The sequence below is a fragment of the Oryctolagus cuniculus genome, chromosome 2 (assembly GCF_051225735.1).
Source record: "Oryctolagus cuniculus isolate XC-2025 breed Fujian yellow rabbit chromosome 2, ASM5122573v1, whole genome shotgun sequence".
Classification (NCBI taxonomy): domain Eukaryota; kingdom Metazoa; phylum Chordata; class Mammalia; order Lagomorpha; family Leporidae; genus Oryctolagus; species Oryctolagus cuniculus.
In genome coordinates, this window is record NC_142868.1 from 160,161,385 (window position 1) to 160,179,940 (window position 18,556).

The window sequence follows — 18,556 nt, forward strand, 5'->3', positions numbered from 1 at the left end:
GATAAACAAAAGAGAGGGAAGAACTGAAAAGAGTACATTTTTCAGCCATCGCAACAGCAGCTAGGGAGTAAAACATTTTCCTTGGGGAGAGATTATGCTGAGCGGAGCAGATACAGACACAAAAGATAATTCCTCTTGGGGGTTTTTCTTTTCCTTTGAGCCTGTGGGATCTAAAAAAAAAATTGTAAATCACATAAACAACCCAACCTTCTCTCACATGTTATTTTCCCGAACACTTACATAGCCCACTTCTCCAAAAAGCAAAGCAAATGGACAAAAGGTCAAAGGCTTCTGAAGGCTTGGATGACTCTGATTAGGAACCGATTCCAAACTTCGGTGACCGAGCTCCAAAGCTCGGTAAAGTGGATCGCCCAGGTCTGCAAATACCTTCAAGCCCCGGCTGAAGGGCACAGGGTCTCTAGCGCTCCCTACAGCTCAGATTTGAACTTACCTACCCCCAGAAAACCCCAGTTACCAAAGCTCTGCTCCCTCACTCCACTTTCTTTCCGCTCAAAAATTCGGGTGAAGGTTGGCGTGGAAGGGAAGCCCGAAACGACGAGCCCAGGAAGGATTAATCACTTCTCCCCATTACATCAGCAGCCCCCGCCCTTTCCTCCGAGCACCTCCTCTCCTGGAACCGTCGCCACGCACTGGCGCTCCCTTCGCCCACCCCCCGCTCTATTATATGCCCTGATACCTCCCCATTATCACCCGCCCCGCTACACTCCCCCTCTCCTCTTCCCCCTCCGCGGCGGGGGAGGGAGGAAACCCAAGAGAGGAAACGGGGCGTTGAAGGAAGGGACTTGGCGATAAGAGCGGAGGCCGCATTGGCCCGGAGGTTGTACAGGCAGCTCCTATTGGCCGCTCGACCGGAATCCCCGCCCCTCTCCTTCCCCGCCCATCCACCCCTCCCCCTCCCCGCCGCCCCGCGGCCCTCCCCCGCGCCCCTGGCCAGCCCCGCGGCGGGGAGGGACCGACTGGGCGAGAGTGGAGTCTCCGGCGGTGTCAATGGCTCCTCCTGCCACGGAGCAGCAGCAGAAGCAGCGGCGACGGGGCTAGGAGGAGGAGGAGGAGGAGGAAAGGCTCCTTTAAGGAGGAGGAACGACGACGCCTCTTTTTCCCCCTATCTCCTCCCTTCACACTCATTTCCCCTTCGCGGAGGAGAGAAGGGGGGGGAGGAGAGAGAAGAGGCCGAAGAAAGAGAAAAAAATTCGTTTCAGAAATCTCTTTCAGGGGGTGTAGGGGGAAGGAAGAGGGAAACGCGGAGCCGGGCGCCCCCTGCTCCCTCCCTCCCTTCTCTCCCTCGCTTCTCCTCCTTCTCCCTTCCTCTCCCGCCCGCCCACTCCCCCCGCCGCTGGAGACGCCGCTCGGGAGTCGGCGGGACCGGGCTCCGTCTCCGCCGCCGCGGCCGCCGCGCTTCGCCTCGGGATCCCCAAGCGGGCGGACGCCCTTTCTTTCTTTCCTCTCGCTCGCTCTGCCCGTCTTTCTGCCTCCGTCCCTCGCGGCCGCCCCGCCCGGCGGCCTCGGCCTTCCCCGCGCTCAGGCCCGGCCGGCCTAGCTCGCTCTCCGCCTGTCTTCCCCAGCCTTTCTCTCGACTCGGGGTCCCGCTCGCCCCCTCCGCCCTCCGCGGCGCCCCTTCCCCTTGCCCCCTCTCCTCCCTCCCCCCCTCTCCCCACCCCCTTTCTCCTGCCCCGGAGCTCGCGGTACGTGTGCGTGTTAGTGTGTGTGTCCCTCCGCCAACGCCGCCACCTCAGCCCGGCAAATGAACTCCGTCCGAGCCGCCAACCGGAGACCCAGGCGAGTGTCGCGGCCGCGCCCGGTGCAGCAACAGCAGCAGCAGCCCCCGCAGCAGCCGCCGCCGCAGCCGCCCCAGCAGCAGCAGCCGCCGCCGCAGCAGCAGCAGCCGCCGCCGCCGCCGCAGCAGCAGCCTCCGCCGCCGCCACCGCCGCCTCCGCCGCTGCCCCAAGAGCGGAACAACGCCGGCGAGCGGGGTAAGGCCGCGCTCTCCGGGCCGCCCGCGGCCCGGGCACTGCGGGCGGGCGGGGGCCTGAGCGCCCGGGGGGTGGGCGAGGGGGGCTGCGCGGAGGCGGGTCCCCCCGGTGCCGCAGTGTCAGCCCGGGCCGGGCCCCAGCCGGCAGGAAAAGCCGCGGCTTCCCCACTCGCCCGGGCTCTCGCTCAGGCCGCGCTTTGTTTGGTTTCGGGGGCTCGGCACTCTCCACCCCCACCCATCCCTTCGGCTTCTCCGCCCGATCGCGGACCCCGCGGGAGTCTGTTGGTGGCTGGGGCGGGTGGGGGCCGGCTAAGGGGGGATTTCCCCCCTTTTCTGCCGCCTTCCACGCTCTGGGCTGCCCTTCCTGATGGTAGGTGGGGGGAACGCCTGCGAGGGATGGGGCGGTGGGGCTGGCTGGGGAACTTGTTTTCCCCCTTTTCTCCGTGTTAGCCTCCCCCTTCCCGCGGAGGAGGGGCGCGGGAGGAATCGGAGTGGTCTGTGGTGCTGGCCGGGGAACTTGTTTCCCCCGGCCCCCCCTCCCTGGTCACGGGGTAGGGGGAGCCGCGACTCCTCTCCCAGCCCCACGGTGTTTGCTGCGCAGTTTGCCTTTAGTTGCAGAGGACCCGTTAAATCAAGACCTTTAAATAAATAAATATAGACCCCATCGGCCATTTCCAGCCCCCTCCCTCGTGTGCGGTGCAGTTACCCTTCCGCGCTCTCGGCACCCCTCGCCTGTCCTCCCCGGCGCGCTGAGGTGCGACCCTCCATCTCCAAGTGGGGCCTGAACGTCCCTTGCTGAGACCCGGCCCCTTGGGATCGTGTGTGTGTGTGTGTGTGTGCGCGCGCGCGTGTGTGTGTTGTGTCCAAGGCCTAGTGAAATGTGTCATTTGGACCCAACTGTGCAGCACTGTCTGGCAACCACCATTGTCTAAGGGCTGAGGCTCCCTGGGGTTGGATTCCTGCTTTAGCAAAAATAATCTTCAGTCCTACTTGGATGATGTGGTTATTTGGGGAAGGTTAGGAGGTGGGGGTGTTACACCTTGGTCTCTATTCTCTTTATTAAGGAGCAGCTCGAAGTGTGTGGTGGGGGGGGGGTGGCGGCAGTACCGTGTTTTTGTGTATGGTGGTGGTTTTAAGGAGGAGAATTGTTAGGAGACATTTTGCGTGTTTTAGTTGGCAGATTAAGGTTAATTTTACATGCGTTGATTGTCACACCTCCTTTGATTTAGGGGGTTGCAATTAAACGCCTTTAAACACTATACATTCTTTCTTTAAAAACTCTTTCATTGTTGTAGTAGGTCAAAATTTTTAATAAACGAGGAAGGGCAATGTTGATGTGAAAAATAGTTTAAATGTTTTTCACTAGTCACTGTTACAGATAGTCTTTGAGAAAGCAGCTTGCTGAGTATTGCTTGAAAGAATGTTTTAAGCCAGTTAGAGGGTTTGTGCAACATAGTATAGGTGTGCTTAATGATTCTTTGAAAAATGGGCTAATTTTTTCGTAAATTAAAAAAAAAGTCCCACCATTTGCTTTCATATGTGCGTATCAGAGTTGTTCTGGTGGTCCATTCAAATAATATCCAAATCTCCTTCCAGAATTGGCACTATGTACAATGGGGTTCAAAGAATTTTTTTCAGAAAAAGGAGACACTCCATTGAAGTCCTAGCATTTAATGTTAAGGAGTCAGTTGCTACAGGAAGCTTCAAGATGTAGTGATTTGTTAATAGCAGCACTGAATCAGGCAGTGTCAGCCAGACTTAATTTAGTCCCATTGTGTACTTTCAAATATTAATTCTGGATCTCCATTTCACGGTTTGTGTGTAATTTCAAACTTTGTTGAGGTAATTTCCTTTTTGGACACTTAACTTCATTTGTTCAAAATTATTAACTACTAAAGTTTATTTCCACTTAATTTGAGGTAAAATGACTCAGTTGTTGGCAGTCACACACCAGTGTCAATTTCTTTTCATTGATGTTCATAAATGGACAAAGAATCAAAGTTTCAGTATGTACCTAACCAAATGGTAAATGAAATGCACTGTAGGATTGTTGCTGTGCTGCTGTTAGTAGAAATGTGTTCTGGAGCTTCTGTGTTTGGCATGGAAGGGAAAAGTTGTTGCTGATGAGCCTTCAGAGTTTTAAAAATAGTCTTTCAGGGGGCACATAAATGATCTAAAAATGAAGAAAGCATTAAGATGAATTGCTAGACGTAAAGATTATGCTAGTCTTATATAAAAACATATGCTTTGAAAAATTGGCATTTTGATTGCACTTTTTAAATTCTCAGAAGTTAGCTAAGAAGAGTATTTTGAGAGTTTTATGGAGCATGCTGTTTCTAGTTTGGAAATGAGAGGTTTTGTTATTGTTTAAGAATATGCTGGGTTTAATTTTGATAAGATTTTTAAGGAACTAAAGCTTAAAAAATGCTCGTGTGTGTGATTATTTTCTTTCTCTTTTTAAAAAACCCTCTTCACTAACTTTTGATGGATATGTAAGTTGCATTAGATAGGTAGAGTTAGTTACATAATGGTATATTGGACAGTTTTCCAGGTAGGGCATTAAAGTGAGATTCAAGTTTTAAAACAACTTAAATTAGTTTAGTTTATATATAAAATCGTTTATTTCATATGAAGATGCACTTTAGGGTTTTTAGTGGTGATAGAATATTTAGAAGGTAATATTTTTTGCAAGCAGAAATTCTGTTAGACTGGTTTTTAGCTGCTGCTTCACCAGGTCAATTGGAATAAAAGCTTCCTACTTTTTAAAAAACACACGTATATATACACCTCCACACACACATATATGTACATACATACATACATGTGGGGGGTGGTGTATATAGTTTTATTTGTAATAGCCAGTATTTGAAGAAGAAATGGAATCTTAATGAAATCTGAAGAGAATTCTTCAACCCTCCATGGAGGAGAATTTCTTGGACTCCAAATTGGGAAGTGCTGGCCTGAGTAGTTCATGAAATGTCTTCGTTTGTGTTGTTTAAAATGGTTTATTATAAGACTGAATACTGATCACTAGCTTTTTTAGAAGTCTTAAATTTCTGGATTTGTTATTTTACCACTTTAGACTACTAAAAAAATAATTTGTATTTATATAATAATTTGATAGTATATCCCATGATTCAATAAAATAGAAAGTAGTGTGGGGTTTGATGTTTCTTACATATATGTATAAATAAATTATAAGAGGATTTATTTTTTGTAACCATACTGCTGAAATTTATCTTTATTCTAGGATTCCATTTGTAGTTTTATTTTTTTTTTCTAAAAGTGTAGGGAAAGCTTTCAAGTCTGCAGAGATACTGAGTATTCAGCTCAGTTGTTTTTAGTTTTTAAATTAATTACGTTGAATAGGTAACAAATGCAAAGTCCCCTTCCTACACACCTGCCTCTGGCTACTAAATTCTACCTGGGATCAATCAATTTGTTGTGTTTTAATGAAAGGTGAAATTTGGGGTCTGGAAATATTTGCGTGAAAGTTTTTGAAAATATTAAGTTTTTTGTAGTTATTGGAAAAGCACAGGACTATTTTAAAGTGCTGGAATTTTTTTTAAATGTATTTTTGTTTGAAAGTTACAGAGAGAGTGAGAGGGAGACACAGAGATCTTCTACCTGCTGGTTCACTTCCCAGATGGCTGTAACTGTTGGAGCTGGGCTGGTCCAAAACCAAGAGCTCCCACATGGATGCAGGGGCCCAAGTACTTGACTCATCTGCTGCTGCTCTCCCAGGTGCATTAGCAAGAAGCTGGATCTGAGGTGGAGCTGCCAGAACCCCAAACAAGCACCCATATGAGAAGCCAACATCATAGGCAGCAGCTTTACCTGCTGTACCACAAAGCCGGCCCCAAAGTGCTGGAAATTTATATGACATTTATAGCTTAAGGAATTTAATGAGTAATATATTAATAGATTTTGCTATTAATTTATAGTCAGATAAGCATATAGAACAAAACCATAATCTTTTTTTTTTTTTTTTTTTTTTTTTTTGACAGGCAGAGTTAGAGAGAGAGAGAGAAAGGTCTTCCCTCCGTTGGTTTACCCCCCAAATGGCTGCTGCAGCCGGCACACTGTGCCGATCCGAAGCCAGGAGCCAGGTGTTTCCTCCTGGTCTCCCATATGGGTGCAGGGCCCAAGCACTTGGGCCATCTTCCACTGCCCTCCCGGGCCACAGCAGAGAGCTGGACTGGAAGAGGAGCAACTGGGACTAGAACCCGGAGTTCTGGGGGCTGCAGGCGGAGGATTAGCCTAGTGAGCCACGGCACCGGCAACCATAGTCTTTTTAATCCTATTTTTGTGCAATAAAAATCTCCTATGACCTTGGAATTCTAGTGCTTTTTAAAAAAATATTGGAATAATTTAGTAATACAATATTACGTGAGCTTTTCCTGATGGAGCTGTGTGTTGATGTTGTGCAGGAGCCAGGACACTCTTTGGTGTTCTGGTCATGTATGCTGGTTTTGCCTTATGGGATTATTTTAGCTCATGTTGTAACTCAGTTTACTTTCAGGTTCTTCCTACTTCATTTAGAATAAGAAACTTCTGCAACCTGAATAGACAGACATTCTGGACAAAGAACATGGTTTAAGTTCTGGTGGACACTAGTGTCCCATCTTCGAGATACATCCCTTGAGAGAAGTGCCACCAACTTCTCTTTTTCTTCATGAAGACAGCCTATTTTCTCAAAATTTATTTGAGGGTGGTTAGCTTTGTGGTGCAGTGTGTTAAAGCAGCATTTGTGGCACCCTCATCCCTTATTGAAGTGCTAATTTGAGTCCTGGCTATTCTGCTTCCAGTTCTGCTTCCTGTTAATGCACCTGGGAAAACAGTGAATGATGACAAAATTGCTTGAACTCCCCTCTCCCCCACTCATGTGGGAGACTCAGATGGAGTTCTTGGCTTCTGGCTTTGGGTTGACCCACCCCTGACTGTTGTGGCCATTGAGGGCAGTGAACCAGCAGGTAGATAGATAGATCTCTTTCTGTCCCTCCCTGTCTCTCTTTCAAATAAGTAAATCATAAAACCAAACTATTTGGGGGATAAAAATGGAATAGTGTTCGTGTTAATGCAAAAAGTCTACTGATGAGGCATAAGGACTGTCCATGTGGTGTTTTTTTCTGTTTCTTTACTGGAAATTTTGTTTTGACAGAAAGCCAACAGCTTAGAGACCTACTGAGTAAGGCAAGAACCACCAGTTGATCCTGTCCTATTAGGATTTAGATTTGGTGGAATTCAAGGCTAGTAAATGCATTCATCTCTCAATATCTGGAGAACTGGTTCCAGGATGTTGCACAAATAAGAAAAACTGTGAATGTGTAAATCTATTACAGTACTCATAAAATACCATAGTGTAGTATTTTCATGTGACCTAAGCATATACTTAATGCAATGTAAATGCATGTAAATAGTTAAACTTTGTTGTTTGGAGAATACTGACAAGGAAAAAAGTGTGTATATGTTTAGTATAGATGCAGTGTTTTTCCAAATATTTTTGACTTATGGTTGGTTAAATCTAGAGATGCATAACCCACAGAAAATGAGGGCCAACTGTATTTTCTTTTTTTCTCCTATTTGGCTTAACTTTGAAAATAGTCTACATTAACTTCAACATAATATCTCTTATTTCCCTATTTATCCCTAACAAGTTAGTCTTATTTTATGTCTGTCGTGTCACACATACCTTTGAACTACTATTCTGTTTTAGACTTTCTGTTTTACTAACTTAGCAGCCCTTGGACTTGCATTCTCATCTTCCAAAAATCTCTGGTCAGTACATGAGATTGTTTGCAAATACAAAATACAAGGGATGAGACAGTTGGGTAGTATGATGTAAAGAGCACATAGTTAAAGCTACACAGACCTGTGTTCCAATCTTGGCTACACTATTGATTAACACTCTCTCTCTCTCTATATATATATATATGTGTGTGTATATATATATATATATTTAAATATTTATTTATTTGAAAGGCACAGAGGCAGAGAGAGAGAAAGAAAGAGAACCATCCACTGGTTCACTCCCCAGATGGCCGCAATGGCCTTAGGTAGGCCAATCCAAAGCCAGGAGCTAGGAGCTTCCTCTGGGTTGCCCACACAGGTGCAGGGGCCCAAGGACTTGGGCCATCTTCTACTGCTTTCCCAGGCCATAGTGGAGAGCTGGATTGGAAATGGAGCAGTGGGGACTTGAGCCGATGCCCATATGGGATGCTGGCACTGTAGGCGGCAGCTTTACTTAGTACGCCACAGTGCCAGCCCCATATGTATTTTTTTTTTTTTTTTAAGATTTATTCATTTATTTGAAAGAGTTACAGAGTGTGAGAGAGAAACAGAGATGATCTACCCGTTGATTCATACCCCAAATGGCCACAAGGACCAAGGCTGGGCCAGGTGGAGGCCAGGAGCCAGTGGCAGGGGCCCATAGTACTTGAACCATCTTCTGCTGTTTTCCCAGGCCAATACCAGGGAGTTTGATTGGAAGTGGAGCGGCTGGAACACTAACCAGTGACCATATAGGATACCACTGTTGCAAGTGGCAGCTTTACCCACTATGCCACATCACCAGCCCCTGATTAACTTTCTGACATTGGGCAAGCAGTGTAACCTCTCTGAGCCTTAATTCATAATCTTTAAAATGGAGTTAACACTTGCCTTACAGAGTAGTTGTAAGGACAAGTGATGGTAAAGTACCTTGCATGTGATATGCTGAGTAAATGCCAGTTCTTTTAAGCATAGAAAATAATAGGGGATTGGATCAGCTATATAAAAAGTTAAACAGAAGAGGTAAAATATGTGTGAGTTGTTAGTTTCTGGTATACCCTAAAATACAAACTAGATAATTTGCTACAATCTAGATAATTTGCTGTGACCTCAGAAAGACTGATTTGTAATTGTGAAAAATTTTCATATAATTAATTGGAATAGTATTTAAAGAAAGAATAAGGAAATAGAAGAAACAGGTATTTGGAATCAAAACATTGACTTTGTTCCTGCTTCTTGCTAATGTCTTTGCCAAACACTTTTTCTTAATAGACTCATTTAATCCTTGTAGCATTTGTGTAAGGTAGGTAGATTTTATGCCCCCCTCCTTTTTTTTATTTAGTAAGTGAGGGAACAGGCTCACAGTTATACAGCAGTGAAGATGCATAGTAAGTAGAAGAGAATTTCAAAATTGATTTATATTATCCAGTCTTTCCATAAGCAAGGGGAGATACCTAAATATGTTTGGCAGAAAGTCTCCATCATTTTTAAGGAAGGAATAACCTACCCTTGCAGATCTGTTTTCTGTCCTGTCCCATCTAACTTATTGGAGATGGATACATCAATTTGATGCCATTGATTGTTGAATCATCTTGTTTCTCATTTTTCATGCAATCTTCTGATTGCAGTTTTAGCTCTGCCATAGATTTGTCTTGAGGATGCACTTGATTGACCAGCATGTTTTTCCAGTGTGTTGATGATATCACTGAGCACTTGTACAAAGAAGGGTAGATTTCCCCTGAGTTACTCATAAGTTATGAATAAAAGATGTTAAATCATTATAGCTCATGATTATAGGTGGACTATTTCAGGAGAGAAAAATATGAGTTAAATTATTATTATTATTGTTAGACTTCAGTAGTAAACTGACTAGTTTGTAGATCAGATATATTTTCCTTACCATAGTTTGGTATGCTTATTATATGCATATCTTGAGGTTTTTATATGTTTGGTTAACGTAAGAAATGTGCTTAAATTTAATCTTCAGAAAATAGAGAAATGAAACCAACTAGCTTCCTTTACATAATTTATTTTGGTTTTAGGCAAGTATCAAAAATATTTTACTTTGAAATGAACACATCAATTACATTTCAAAAATTTAAAAGATCCAAAATAATATATCATGTTAAAGGAAGTATAAGTTCTATAAGTTAATTGTGTACTCTCCCAGTTGTAAAAATCTGATTGTCACATGTTCTGCTCTTTTAATAAATGGAAGAGGCCAGAGTTGTGGCACAAGTGGATTAAACTACCTCCTGCAACACTGGCATCCCCTAGCAGAGCACTGGTTCAATTCCTGGTAGCACTGCTTCTGATTCAGCTCCCTGCTAATGCACCTGAGAAAGCAACAGAAGATGGCTTCAGTGCTTTCAATCCAGTTTCCTGCCTATGTGGCTGGGAGGGCTGTAGAATGTGGCCCAAGTACCTGGGCCCCTGTTACCCATGTGAGAGAACCAGATGGAGTTACAGGCTAAGTACACAGATAATCGATGTACGGCTTACCCATTATACGGTTCATGGACATAGAATTGTTTTAGTGTTTGGCTGTTAGAAATAGTACTGCTGTGAGCATTCCTTTTTTTTTTTTTTTTTTAGTTTTTACTTTATTTATTTGAAAGGCAGACAACACCCACCCCCACACACAGATACACAGAGAGGTGGTTCATTCTCCAAATGACTGGAACACCTAGGGCTAGATTAGAAGCTGGGAACTCAGTCCAGGTTTTCCACGAGTGGCAGGAACCCAAGTACCTGCTGCCTTTCAGGTGTGCATTAGTAGAAAGTTGGAATTGGAGGCAAGTCAGAACTTGAACCCAGGCACTGTTAGAGGATACAGGTGCCCCAAGAAGCTTAACCACTGTGCAAATGGCTACCCCTGCATAGTTTTTAAAACTGGTGATAACATTTTCGTGAGTTTTTTTTTTTTTAGAATTCAAATTTTTTGCAAGTAAACAATCTGAAAATTCAAAGAACTTTTTTTTAATAGAAAGTTCACCCATCAACTTAATATATTTTTTTATTTTCCCCAAAGATTGCAGGTTGGGTTGTTTTGAGGAGGGACATCTTTTCTATATTCAGGAATTTTTAAAATGCTGTGGACTTTAATATGTGATTTGGAGCCTTCTTCCCAAAATCATTGTTTCCTTTTGCTCCTGAAGTGGTCATAATTATTTTTGTTCGTGCTTTTGAGTTTGAAACCTGTTTCTTATTTTTTGTAAGCTTATCTTTTTGGTAGTTAAAAAATATTTTAACAATATATTTGAGAGGAAAGCAGAAAACAGTTTCCATGTGCTGGTTCACCCCTCCCCCTACCCACCCCAGATGGCAGCAACAAGCCCAAGTACTTGAGCTGTCACATGCTGACTTCCAGTGTCTTCATTGGCAGGAACTTGGAATTAGGGCCCCGAATCCAGCTCAAAGAGCTTGGATATGGAATGTGGGCCTCTTAGCCACTAGGCCAAAAACCCATCCAAGCTTATCCTTTTTACTTCTGTAAAAATATTTTGCTATTGTTTGGTCAGTTATTTCATTTTACTTTTCTGCATATCATTCATTACCCTCTATTATCTGTCATCTTATTTCAAAACAGAGATAGGGGCACATGTTGCTTTCAAAAATGTTTCTAGTCACTCCAAATTGCATTAAGTTGGCAGGTACCAATGCTATCTTACTAGTTAAAGTGATCAGTTTAAGTCCATTATTAATCAAAGATAGGATTAAGTGTCAAAGGGATCACATAAATAAGACCAGTGTCTGCTAATAATAATTGATAGAATTAAAAAGGAGAGGGACCGCCACAGACGTGGCGTAGCGCTGCCTGCAGTCCTGGTATCCCATATGGGTGCCGGTTCGAGACCCAGCTGCTCCACTTCCAGTCCATCTCCCTGCTATGGCCTAGGAAAGCAGTAGAAGATGGCCCAAGTCCTTGGGCCCCTGCTCAAATGTGGGAGACCCGGAAGAAGCTCCTGGCTTCGGATTGGCTCAGCTCCAGCCATTGAAGCCAGTTGTAGAGTGAACCAAAGGATGGAAGTCTCTTTCTCTCTCTCTCTCTGTCTCTCTCTCTCTGAGTGTGTGTGTGTGTGTATCTCTGCCTTTCAAATAAAAAAATAAATCTTAAAAAAAAATTAAAAAAAAGGAGACAACTACCCAACATGGGAAGCGGGATACACAGCAGACTCATAGGATGGCAAATGCCCTAACCAGCACTCTGGCCTCAGCATCAGCCCTTATGGCATTTGGATCTGGCTGAAAAGCCCATGAGAGTTTCTCAGGCATGGAAAGCCAAGACACTTGGCAAAAAATGACCTAAATGCAAGATCTCTGTGAGTGAGATCCCAATGGAAAGAACAGACTGTCAAAGAAGGAGGTACTTTTATCTGAAGGGAAGAGAGAACTTCCACTTTGATTATGGCCTTATCTAAATAAGGTCGGAGTTGAACTGGAAGAGGCTTCCATAGCCTTGGCAGCTCATGATTACTGACGTCATAAATAAGAGTGTCAATTGTTAAATCAACAACAGGAGTCACTGTGCACTTACTACCCATGTAGGATCTCTGTCCTTAATGTGTTGTATTATGAGAATTAATGGTAAAACTAATCTTCAAACAGTACTTTTTATACTTTGTGTGTCTGTGTGGGTGCAATCTGTTGAAATCTTTACTTAGTATATACTAAGTTGATCTGTATATAATTAAAAATGAATCTTAATGAAGAATGGAATGGGAGAGGGAGTAGGAGATAGGATGGTTTGCAGGTGGGAGGGTGGTTTTGGGGGGAAGAACTGCTATAATCAAAAGTTGTACTTTTGAAATTTATATTTATTAAATAAAAATTTTCTAAAAAAAAAAAAAAAAAAGGTTTCTAGTCCTAACCAGATCTCTCTATTCCTGATGTGTACAGGGAAGGTGGAAAAGTACCTCTGCCAGCATCCTTATTAATTTCTTCTTCCAAGTAAAAGCTTGTGTTAGGGGCCGGCGCTGTGGTATAGTGGGTAAAGCCCGCTGGCATCCCATATGAGCACCAATTCAAGTCATGGGTGCTCCACTTCCAATCCAGCTCTCTTCTATAGCCTGGAAAAGCAGTACAAGATGGCCCAAGTGCTCGGGCCCCTGTATCTTCATGGGAGACCCGGAAGAAGCTCCTGGCTTCAGATCGGCATAGCTCTGGCTGTTGTGGCCAACTGGGGAGTGAACCAGCAGATGAAAGACCTCTGTATATCTCTCTCTGCCTCTCCTTCTCTCTCTGTGTAACTTTGAATTTCAAATTAACAAATAAATCTTTAAAAAAAAAAAAACCAAAAGTGTTAAAGAGCTAGTGGCATGTAAATTTGTACTCACTATAATACAGATAGCCTCTGAAAATGACAGGTGAGGTTGTGTTTTAAGGAACAACTTGCAAGAAATTGGTGTAGTAGCCTTAGATACCAAAGGAGAAAGATTTCATTATTTTATATCTGTTTTTTCAGCACTTAACAGTCCAGAGCTGATAGTTGATCTTTCTTGTCCACAGAAAGCAGCGTGGAGGAGACTGTCATCTTCTTTTCCTTTTTTTTTTTTTTTTTTTAATAAAATACAAAGATACATGCAATAAACGTTACCATTAAGTTTGGAAAAAAGGAGCCTGAGCTGGTCTGGCCCAGAATAACTGGTTTTCATAAGTGATTTTTTTTTTTTAAAGATTTATTTATTTTTATTTGAAAGTCTGAGTTACACAGAGAGAGGAGAGGCAGAGAGAGAGGTCTTCCATCCGATGGTTCACTCCCCAGTTGGTTTCAACGGCCGGAGCTGTGCCAATTCGAAGCCAATTCCAAGCTTCTTCCGGGTCTCTCACATGGGTGCAGGGGCCCAAGGACTTGGGCCAACTTCTGCTGCTTTCCCAGGGCATAGCAGAGAGCTGGATTGGGAATGGAGCAGCTGGGTCTTGTTAACCCATTGCGCCACAGTGCTGGCCCCCGTAAGTGATTTTTTTAAACTCATTTCTAAATTAGTATTTTAAAACCACTTTTGAGATGTCTAAAATTCAAAGGCAGACTGATAAAGACAGAAAGCTCTTCCATGTGCTGGTTCATTCCACTAAAGGCTGCAATGGCCAGGGTTGGTCCAGGGTGAAGCCAGGAGCCAGGAACTCCAATCAGGTCTCCTATATGGGTGGAGAGGGCCAAGTACCTGGGCCACCCTCCTGCCTTCCCAGGCACATTAGCAGGGAGCTGGATCTGAAGCAGAACACCAGGACTGAAACCTAGTGCTGTTGACACAGGATGCTGATGTTGTTCTATTTATTTCAAAGTCAGAGTTAGACAAGGGGGGGGGGCGGTATGGATGCTGATGTTCTAAGCAGCAACTTAACCTGCTGCCCCACAACACTGGCACCAGTTTTTTTATGGAACTTGTTAAGAAACTGACTTTAAATAAAATTTGAGATCAAGATGAACTGCAAGTAAACATGCTGGTATTGGTTTTTGTTCTTGTTTTGTTTTGTTTTTTGACAGGCAGAGTTAGTAAGAGAGAGACAGAGAGAAAGGTCTTCCTTTTCCACTGGTTAACCCCTCAAATGGCCGCTTCGGCCGGCGCGCTGTGCCAATCCTGAGCCAGGAGCCAGGTGCCTCCTCCTGGTCTCCCATGTGGGTGCAGGGCCCAAGCACTCAGGCCATCCTCCACTGCCCTCCCGGGCCACAGCAAAGAGCTGGACTGGAAGAGGAGCAACCGGGATAGAATCTGGTGCCCCAACCGGAACTAGAACCTGGGGTGCCAGTGCCACAGGCAGAGGATTAGCCTATTGAGCTGCGGCACCGGCCCGCTGGTATTATTTTTTTGTTATTCTTGTTTATGCCTTTTTCTTATAACAAGCACAAACCAACTTTTCTTTTTTATTAACTTAATGCTTTGTCTCCTGAACCAGTCATATTTTTCTGCCTGTGTCAGATGTATATATTTTCAAGAATGGAGATAAATAGTTCTGTTTCCAGTAACATATGTATATGACTGGAATTTTATTTATAACTGTATCCTTATACTGTTTGCAAGGCCAGAGTCTGTTAGAGAGCTTTCTGTGAAATTCTGTGAAGATGGCTTGTTATGACACCCTACCCACTGTCTGGTATGTATTCGGCCCTTTAATCATTTTGAATTACCTTTTTACCACACTTGAAAAGTTCTTGAAGCCAAATGATTAAGCTAAGTTACAGTATTTTTGTGTGGTTACCAAAGAAATATATGCCTAAGTAACGAAATTACCTACAGAGTTGGGGTCATTCATCTTGGTTTTGTAGTATTGTTCCTCATTATATTACTGTTTTTCCTTTCTATCTAGAAATTGAAGGTAGGAGGACAGGTTTAGATTACATGTTGTTAGAATCTCTAAGTACAGAGATAAAACAACATTTTGGCCGGCGCCGTGGTTCAACAGGCTAATCCTCCGCCTCGCGGCGCTGGCATACCGGGTTCTAGTCCCGGTCAGGGAGCCGGATTCTGTCCTGGTTGCCCCTCTTCCAGGCCAGCTCTCTGCTGTGGCCCGGGAAGGCAGTGGAGGATGGCCCAAGTGCTTGGGCCCTGCACCCCATGGGAGACCAGGAGAAGCACCTGGCTCCTGCCTTCGGATCAGCGCAGTGCGCTGGCTGTGGCAGGCCATTGAAGGGTGAACCAACGGCAAGGGAAGACCTTTCTTTCTGTCTCTCTCTCTCACTGTCCACTCTGCCTGTCGAAAAAAAAAACATTTTAAGGTTCTTCGTAGCATCCGTAATCCCACGTACCAAGTAGTAGTTATTTTAACTCCCAGGGTGCATTTATGGGTCTTTCTGATTCTGTCTTAGTATCTCCACTGTGATATTTCACAGGGAACCTGTACATTATTTCTGCATCATTTGATTTGAGAGCCTCTTAGCTGAAATCTCTAGAGCTGAAAAACTGAGCAGGGAAATGTAGATATAGGAAGCATGACCAGGGTCTATAAAGTTAACTCTGGCTTTAGGAGACTAGAAGAATGACACATACAGTGAAACTACAAACATACTCTTTTGATTTGGTGAAATGTCTGAAAATTTTTGGAGAAATGTTAGTGTTTTAGGATGGTAGATGTGAGATGATTTTTGTACTTTTACATTTCTTTGGCTTTCAAATGTTATATATGGAATATGGAGGGAGAGAAGCTTCATAGAATTAGTTTTGGTAATGATTTCATGGATTCAGCACCAGAAAATGGACAACAAGGAAAAAAATAGACAAGTGAGACAACAAAAGCTCTGCATAGCAAAGGAAACAACCAAGTGAAAACACAGCCTGTGGGATGGGAGAAAATATTTGCAAGTCATCTTTCTGATAGCAAGTTTGTCTCAAATACATAAGGAACTCTTCCTATAACTCAATAGCAGAAAACTAGTAACCCTATTAAAAAATGGATTAAGGACTTGAATGACATTTCTCTAAGGGAAATATAAATGGCAAGCAGGTGTATAAAAAAAGACTGTCACAAGTGATCAAGGAAATGTAAATCAAAACTGTGATGAGATATTTGCTTATCAGTGTCAGGATGACAGTTAACAACCACAACAACAGAAACAACAGAGAAGTGTTAGGATGTAGAAAATTGGACACCTGGGAATGAGGAAAGGTATAGCTGCTCTAAAAAATAGTGTGCAGATTCGTGAAGAAATTAAAAGTACTTATGAGCCAACAATTCCATTTTAGAGTATTTGTCCAAAATAAATGAAATCAGTTCTTGAAGAAATATTGATACTTCCGTGTTTATTGTAGCACTGTTCACAACAGCCAAATGGAAATAACTCATCTATTGGTATATGAGTGGTTAAACAAAATGTAGTGTATTCATACAATGGAATAGGATTTAGCCTTTAAAAATGCAAAGAGTTAGACAGAGAAAGGTCTTCCTTCCATTGGTTGACCACCCAAGCGGTTGCTATGGCTGGCGCTGGCGCGCTGCGCCGATCCAAAGCCAGGAGCCAGGTGCTTCCCCCTGGTCTCCCATGCTGGTGCAGGGCCCAAGCACTTGGGGCATCCTCCACTGCCTTCCCGGGCCACAGCAGAGAGCTGGACTGGAAGAGGGGCAACCGGGACCAGAACCCAGAGTGCCGGCGCTGCAGGCAGAGGATTAGCCTAGTGAGCCACGGCGCCGGCCTAAAAATGGAAATTCTAAACATTCAATAATATTTGCTGTACCTTGAAGATGTTAGGCTAATAAGCTGGTCACAGAGGACAAAAGGGCTGGAAGGAAGAGGGAAATGAGTTAATCATCAAGTGTAAAGTTTCACTTAAGGAGATGAAATAAGTGTTAGAGATCTGCTACACAATATTGCACCTACTGTAAATAGTACTGTATTGTGCCCTTGAAAATTTGTTACGGGACCAGCATTCTGATGCATTGAGTTAAACTGCCCTATGTGGTGCCCATGTTCCATATCAGAGTGTCAGTTCGAGTTCTGGCTGCTCCACTTCCAAGCCAACTCCCTGCTGATGCACCTGCAAAAGCAGATGATGGCCCAAGTATTTGGGCCCCTGCCACCCACATCGAAGACCTGGACTGAGTTCCTGGCTCCTGGTTTCAGTCTGGCCCAGTCTTGATTTTGTGGTAATTTGTAGAGTGAACCAGCAGGTGAAAGCTGCTGGTTACCAACTCTGCCTTTCAAGCAAAATAAATAGATCTTTAAACAAATTTGTTAAGTAGTACATCTCATGTTAAGTGTTTTATCAGGATACAAATTAATAACAAAGTAATACTTTAATTCTGTTTGTGATGTGAACTCATGACATAACATAGACCTAAGTAAGTCATTTTAAATTTTAATCAGAGCTTCTTCAGTTTTACATTTTTCAATGCTCTATGTTAAGTGCTTATTTATGAACATTTTTAGTTTTTGTATTCACAGTAACTTTAGGATAACCATCGACTATGCCATTTTTAGGAAATATGGATAACTAATGATCAGGAAGTCAGGTCAGAACCTAAAAACAAAATTTGTTATTTGATTTTTTAAGTCAGTAATTCTGGCTAGCCATGGTAAGTTTGTGACTGTAGCATAGCATTTTTTTGTTTCAAGTAATGTGATTATGATACTGTTTTGCTTAGATTCCTGGCTGAATGATGGATACAAATTCAGTGTACAGATGAACTGGTTAGTTAAAAAAAAATAGTTATTGATCACAACTGATGGCTATTTCTTTTCTAGGTGGTATGGTCTCAAGTTTGGTAATTGGTATATGTGATATTTTCTTTTCATAAAATTGAGTTTAGCTCTAAAGAAATTTTGTTTTAAAGATTTATTTACTTGAAAGTTAGAATTACTGAGAGAAGGAGAGGCAGAGAGGAAGGGAGGGAGGGAGGGAGGGAGGGAGGGAGGTCTTCCATCTGCTGGTTCACTTCCCAGTCGGCCGCAACAACCAGAGCTATGCTGATCTGAAGCAAGGAGCCAGGCGCTTCTTCCAGGTCTCCCATGTGGGTACAGGGGCTCAAGGACTTGGGCCATCTTCTACTGCTTTCCCAGGCCATAGCAGAGAGCTGAATCAGAAGTGGAACGGTCTGGACTCGAAATGGTACCCCTATGGGATGCCAGCACTGTAGGTGGCAGCTTTACCCGCTTTGCCACAGTGCCATCCCCCTTTTTCCTTTCAAGGTTCCTTCATTATTTGAAAGGCAGAGTTACAGAAAGGCAAAGAGAGAGAGAGGTCTTCCATCTCCTGGTTCACTCCCGAAATGGCCGCAATGGCTGGAGCTGGGCTGATCTGAAACCATGAGTTAGGAGCTTCTTCTGGGTCTACCACGTGAGTGCAGGGGCCCAAGGACTTGGGC

At 43.8% G+C, this 18,556-nt stretch overlaps 1 protein-coding gene and 1 long non-coding RNA gene across 9 annotated transcripts in view; one reads left to right on the forward strand and one right to left on the reverse strand.

The window, feature by feature from the left end:
- The window catches only part of LOC138848624 (uncharacterized), a 48,525-nt gene extending 45,705 nt beyond the window's left edge, over positions 1-2,820 (reverse strand). The window contains exon 1 of one of the 6 annotated variants that reach the window (XR_016230381.1): positions 2,697-2,820. This is a non-coding gene — a long non-coding RNA (uncharacterized LOC138848624). Of the gene's footprint in view, positions 1-240; positions 681-2,696 lie in introns of those variants that run through there. The other 5 variants (XR_016230380.1, XR_016230377.1, XR_016230379.1 and 2 more) reach the window with 5 other exon arrangements.
- The window catches only part of FBXO11 (F-box protein 11), a 95,125-nt gene continuing 77,512 nt past the window's right edge, over positions 944-18,556 (forward strand). For 2 of the 3 annotated variants that reach the window (XM_008254435.5, XM_070069155.2), the window contains exon 1: positions 944-1,991. In XM_008254435.5, coding sequence (XP_008252657.3) covers positions 1,763-1,991 — 229 coding nt within the window. In that variant the 5' untranslated portion in view covers positions 944-1,762. Of the gene's footprint in view, positions 1,992-2,141; positions 2,361-18,556 lie in introns of those variants that run through there. The other variant, XM_070069156.2, reaches the window with a different exon arrangement.